At 45.8% G+C, this 6000-nt stretch overlaps 1 protein-coding gene across 1 annotated transcript in view; it reads right to left on the reverse strand.

Moving 5' to 3' along the window:
- The window catches only part of Cacna2d1 (calcium voltage-gated channel auxiliary subunit alpha2delta 1), a 433805-nt gene extending 430387 nt beyond the window's left edge, over positions 1-3418 (reverse strand). Inside the window, exon 1 of the mRNA XM_052721408.1 lies at positions 2976-3418. Within this exon, the coding sequence (XP_052577368.1) occupies positions 2976-3070 (95 nt within the window). The 5' untranslated portion in view covers positions 3071-3418. The remainder of the gene's footprint in view (positions 1-2975) is intronic.
- Between the last annotated feature and the right edge of the window lie 2582 nt (positions 3419-6000).

Consider the following 6000-nt stretch of genomic DNA (forward strand, 5'->3'; position numbering starts at 1 on the left):
GATAAAAATTTAATTTTAACTATAATGCTTTAAAAGTGGATTTATAAACAGGTTCTAAAATTAAGGACAGATTTTAAATTAACATTACTATACTGATCAACGTGCATGTGTTCCTGAATTTTAAAATAGATATGTTTTAACATAAGTGCCAAGAAATTATTTCCAGAAAGAAAGCTGCCCTTTTTGAGACACCAATATAACATATGTATATTAAAATGTGAAGATAATGTGTTTTCCATCGAAGCCTAAGCCAATAAGCAAGAATGCTGGCTAGCACATCATGTATTTAGTTTCACACCTTACTTTGAAAAGTATATCCAAAAGAAATATCTAGCCCATAAAAAATAAAAACTGTATCAAAATTCCTTTGCCGGAAAATAAACTCATTGTTTGAATGCTAATTGTTGGGCTATGTTTCTATTCTATTGCAGGAGAATATACTATATTGGAATGTTAAAGCAGAGGGCAGAAAATTCAGCATTTAGAGTAATATGTTTATTTATTATAAAAAAAAACTAAAGACTTTCCTATTAACATTGCTAAAAAAAATACCTTTTAATTACAAGTATAATTCAACCCCAACTCCAATTAGTGCCTAATTAATGTTACAGTGTGTTAATGGCATGGTCTTCCTCTCCTGGAAATGAAAAATTCTCATTTTATATTTTTGCTGAAAAATAAAATGGCCAATATAAAGAAATTTATAAATAGAAGAATCACAATTTGCCTTTAGCAACTGTTACAATCTCTGGATTCCCTTCTTATAATCTTGACTTTTCTCCAGAAGGTCTGAGCTTTATCTTGATAACCACTGCATTTCATTTCTTTTTGTCATGCAAGCAAAGCAAATAACACTGTTTCTTGATGAGACTGATGCCACATGTCTTTTAACAGATTTTATTCTGAAATCTAACATCAAGTACAAATGCCTACTATCCTTCTTCCGAAGACAGAATTACTAACTTTACAGATAAATAAAGCGGGAAGGCTTCCAAAAGCATTGTTATTACTACCCTCAATCCACTGACTTTGAGCCACAAAGCCTGCTCTGAGTCCATAATAGTGTTTCACATACTATGTAAATATTTTTATACTCCCATTGTTTGAAAACAACTCAAATCCTTTCAAAGAAAAGGAATCATGGTGCCCTAATTCCAATCTTAAACGCATATTTGATCTTGTTCATATCTTTAGCACATATCCAACCAGGGAAATGGAGTTGCTTAATTTGGGGAATGCATTTATTGCAGATGTTTTTCTAACAAAAATTTTTTGCATTAGTATTTTACTATGACATGCTCAAGAATGAGTGGGGGTTTTTTGGATTTTGTTTTCCTTAATGTGAGGAAACACCCTCCCCAAATGATAGAAATATTGGCAAATAAATTTAAAACAACACTAAAAAGGTACAACCCGAGTAAGTTAAGACTATGACTTCTTAAAAGCCACAACTTATTTGACACAAAAAGCATGAGCGTCACCCGAGTCCTTATGTAATAGGCCAAGCTTCAAAAGTACTAAAAATATAATAAGCAAAAGTGTGATTTCTTAATAAGACTAAATGATTTTCTAGCATCTTGGGAATTCTTAAGACTTTTCATGCTTAAAATTAAACAGTTGGAACATTCTGCCAATTAAACGAAGCTCTACAGATGGCTTTTACACTTTTGCTTCATAACAAAAAAGATATGCAGTCATTTTTATAGACGATTACCTAAAGAGAACATTACTGTAAATCAATGGCAAAAATATTAGACACCCCCTTTCTCCGGGCTGGAATATGCATCTCTAGATGCTTGCACTGACATCTAAGGTGATAAATGATCTAGGCCAAATCTTAAATAATAGCTGTCGGGTTCCAGCTAGTACGGATGCACTTCTAGTGTACCCCCAAAACACCAGGATTGAGCTTTCTGCCAACAAAGGACAGCAAGTGATTCCCTGCAGCATAAAAGCCGGGCAGGCCACCCTGGGCTTTGTTTTTGTTATGTAAAATGCATTAAAGTGACTCACCCACTTAAGACTACCTACTCTGAGAAGCTTTAAAGTACCTTCAAGAACCAAAATAAATGCTTTCCCAGAATGCCAGATAAGCTATTCAGCGCTTTTTAAAAATATGTATATATTTATATGTGCCACTGACTCTGATTCCTTCTTGCAGCCTGAGAAAGTGGAGAACGGTTGCATTGCGTTCCCTTCCGCCGTGTGACTATAGCTACCTTTCAACACTATTTCCAGAATAGCAACGGGTTTTTTTTTTTTGAAAGTTATTTTAGAAATGTTAAAAATAAGAGAAAATTGCAGGAGTCTGTGGAAACAGTCCCTCCCTCAAAGAATAGGGGTTCTATTCATTCTAAGAACAGGAACCGCGTGTCTGTCGGCACTTAGATGTTTCAAATAAAGGGTTGGATAGGTTGGCTTGGGTGGCCCTGGAACCTGTGAGCGCTGGGGTGGACAGCAAGCTCAGCTGCCGGGAGCGAGCTGGCTGGAAACCAGGGAAGCTGTCAGGCGCTCCTAGTAATTTGGGATCTAAATGAGTTTGGACAGCACAGCAATTAGCATCCTAGAGGCCAAGTACACGAGAAGCGCACACTCCCTCAGCCAGCCTGAAATTAACTCTGTGAAATACCTAACGGAAACACAACTTTTCATCTGGCCGGGTTTGGTGGGAGCTGGGTATGCCTGCAAAGTTTTTCCCCAAGTCCGGCTACGGGCTTCAGCGTGGAGCATCCTCGGAGACCCGGCTGAGACGCCGCCGACGGCTAGCGGACGTTCCCCGGGACGGCGCGGCCGGCCGAGGCTCCGCACGCCGGTTCCGAGCTCACTCCGGCGGCCAGCAGCGCACGGCTCGCACGGCTCGCCCGCCCGGCCTCCGCGGCTCCCAGCCACGCTCCCCGCCCCCCACGGGCGGCCCGGCGCCCGCCGAGCCGGGACCCCCGCCTCCAGCCCCCGCCCGGGCGGGCCCGCCGACTTACGTGACGGCCGAAGGGAAGGGCTCCTCGCACGAGGGGCCGATCAGCCACGATTGGAAAAGTGTCAGAGCCAAGGCCAGCAGGCAGCCAGCAGCCATCTTCGCGATCGAAGATCAGTGCCCTCCTTGCCCGCCCGGAGGCGGCGGGGCTGCACGCGGCGGCCGGGGAACCGCGCCGGGGAGCCGACGTCTCCGGGAGCGGGGGAGCGGGCGAGCGGCGGGCAGGGCGCGGGCTGGCGGGCCGGGCGGGCCGGGCGGGGCCGGGCGGGCTCTCTAGCGCGTGGCGGCCGCTCCGTGCCTCTTTGGCTGCCTCGCCTGCGCCGCCATCAAGGGCGACCGTGGAAACGGAGCTCGGCCAGCCTGCCGGCGCCCGCGCGCTCTGGCTCCCCGCGCTCGCCTCCCTGATTTATCCGCGGTCGCCCAGGCGAGGGCGGGGGCGGGGCGGGGGCGGAGGGGGCGGCGCGGGGACGCGGCGGCTGCGGGGATGGGGGTGGCCGGAGCCGGGCTCGGGCTGCCTTCCCCGGGCGGGTCGCGGGGCGGCGGCCGTGGGTGGGCAGCGGGAGGGCCGGGCGTCAGAGCCGGGCGGGGACGGGCCGGGCGCAGCCCTCCATACAAGGCGGAGAGGAACTCCCAAAGTCGGCGTCTCCGGCTCCCGCCGCGGGGCGTGCGGAGGCCGAGCCGACCCGGCCCGAAGGGGCTCCCCAGGGGACCCCCGGCGGCCCGCGGGCAGCCCCGGGCGCGCAGGCTCCTGCCGAGCACTTGGCTCGCCTCCTCCTCCGGGGTTATTTTTTGCACAATCTGGCAGGGGCCCCCAAGCGCTGCTCCCAGGCGGAGAATCTACTGCCTGCCTAGGAATCATGAAGTGATTTGACAACAAATGTAGGAGGGGTTTGTGGTGCGTTTGAAAGCGCCTCTGCCGACTCTACCAGGTGGCACTGTTTTTCATGGTGTGCCAGGGGTTACAGCTTTTGACAGGGCTGGGGACTAATGGTGCCAGCGGCCCTGTGCCCAGATACAGCTAGACTCGGTTTACCTGGCGGGGAAGGAGCCTCAGGGGAGGGCTGGGAGTAGATGAAGAACAGCTAAGGCTGTTTTTTTCTACAGTGCCGTAGGAATGAAGGGTAGAGGGATGAATACTCCTTCGAGGGCGGTTACTGTGGCAAGGGGCTTTGGTAACATCCTAGTAAGCAACCTTCCAACCGGTTGAAAAACTCCCTGTCCTGACCACTGGACGGCTTTGCCAGACAAGGTTGTTGCCGGGTGAATTCACTGTGTCGGTGTGAACACAGAACGGAGTTAACATCAGAAACAGGTGGCACTCTGCAAAATACATCTGAAACATGGAGGAAGGGCTGGTTTCACCTCCACCCTCGGGTGAAGTAGTGGCAGGGCTTCTATGCCTGGGTCTTCTAGAAACAGAACAAAACAAAAGGTCTTCAATTATACCTCCCCTGACTGGCTCAGGCCACCTTCAAGGATGGATTTGGTGGGCCGCTGCTAGAAAGGCTTCATGGAGCAGCACAAATTCTTCAGCTGCCTCCAGAAGGATATGAAAACACTTGACATGAAGTCAGAGAATACAGTTCGAGATGAGGGGGAAAAAAAGACCCTCCCGCTAAGGCGAAGAGTCTGTAACGATTCCTGCGGCTGTAAGATTTTTAATCACCCCTCCCTCCTCTCTTGGGGCCCAGGGGTTTATGGAAGGATAGACCGCTACTCATTTGGAATTGATTCTCTAAAGGCAACTTCCCCAAACAAAGAGATGATGGTGGTAAGGGTGATTGTGGCCAGATCACAAATGAGTTTGTGATTTTATGGGGTTTGGCCCTGTGGTTCAGCTTTCCTTCCCCTTACCGCTTCCTTTTCACGCCGTATTTGTTTTCTTTATGTCCTCTGCATCTCTATCTCGCCCTTTGTTTCCTTCTTCCTACTCTGAGTGGCCTCACAAAGGCACCCCAGAGCGACTTAACTTAGTTTGTTTTGTGTTAGGCAGAGAAAGAGCTTGGCACCAGAGCTGCGGCATGAGGGATGAAGTGGGATGTAATGGGATTGAGAGCCACAGCTCTGACGGATATTTTACAACTGCTGATACCTTTTCTTTCCAAAATTAGACACCCAAATAGTCAAATCCATCATTCTTTTCAATTTTTAATGACTCATAGGCTGATCTTCTCCAGCACGAGGATTAGAACAAGAGAATTAGATGTTCATTATTGTCTACATAATGTGTTGGTATCATAATGGGCTTACTATATTAAAATATTGTTATAATATATTCTATCAATTATTTCATTAATATGCCAGGCTTCCTACCATAGTACATGATTTCCAATGTTACATTTTTTTTTTCAGGACAAAAGGCTTATAGAGTAAAAGAATGTAAAAAGGTTCTTGAGAAGGTAAGTCAGGTTTTATTATTAACTTTGCTGATCTCTGATAGAGTACTGTGCTCTGCCGTAGCTGAAACTGTGGTAGGAAGAAGTTGCTTCCACAACTCTTATTTTGGAGGGTAGGAGGTTTTCAACTACAAGCCTAAATCTTTTAATTCTCTGCAGTGAGATTTAGCTGTTAATTGTTTTTGTCAACACAAAACTTTTAAATGAAAATATTCAAAATGAATTTCTTTAAATATACATTATATATATATATATATATGATAGCTAAAACAAAGTCACCTTCACAACATGCATTATGTGTCTACTGGATTAACCATACCCTTTCACAATGTTTTCTTATCTCAATTGCATTGTTTTAAGAAAGTTCCATAAAGCTCATATTATATTCCATTAATTTTAATAAAAGTTCCCTAAATCCCCAAAATCTGTCAATCAAGCTAAAATGTTTATGAATCAAAAGGACTGATGATAAAAAATGGCTGCATTATAGCCTAAAAACAGAACAAGAAGCAAAAAACTCAATGTCTAATATTCATTTAAGCAAAATCATTTTAATTGGAAAGTAAATTAGTGAAGCATTGCAGAATATTTTGTATTTCATCAGTTCTGCAAGAGAGTTTTAAGGGGATTTAA

The sequence above is a fragment of the Peromyscus californicus genome, unplaced genomic scaffold, assembly GCF_007827085.1.
Source record: "Peromyscus californicus insignis strain IS unplaced genomic scaffold, ASM782708v3 Scaffold_6__1_contigs__length_162567912, whole genome shotgun sequence".
Classification (NCBI taxonomy): Eukaryota; Metazoa; Chordata; class Mammalia; order Rodentia; family Cricetidae; genus Peromyscus; species Peromyscus californicus.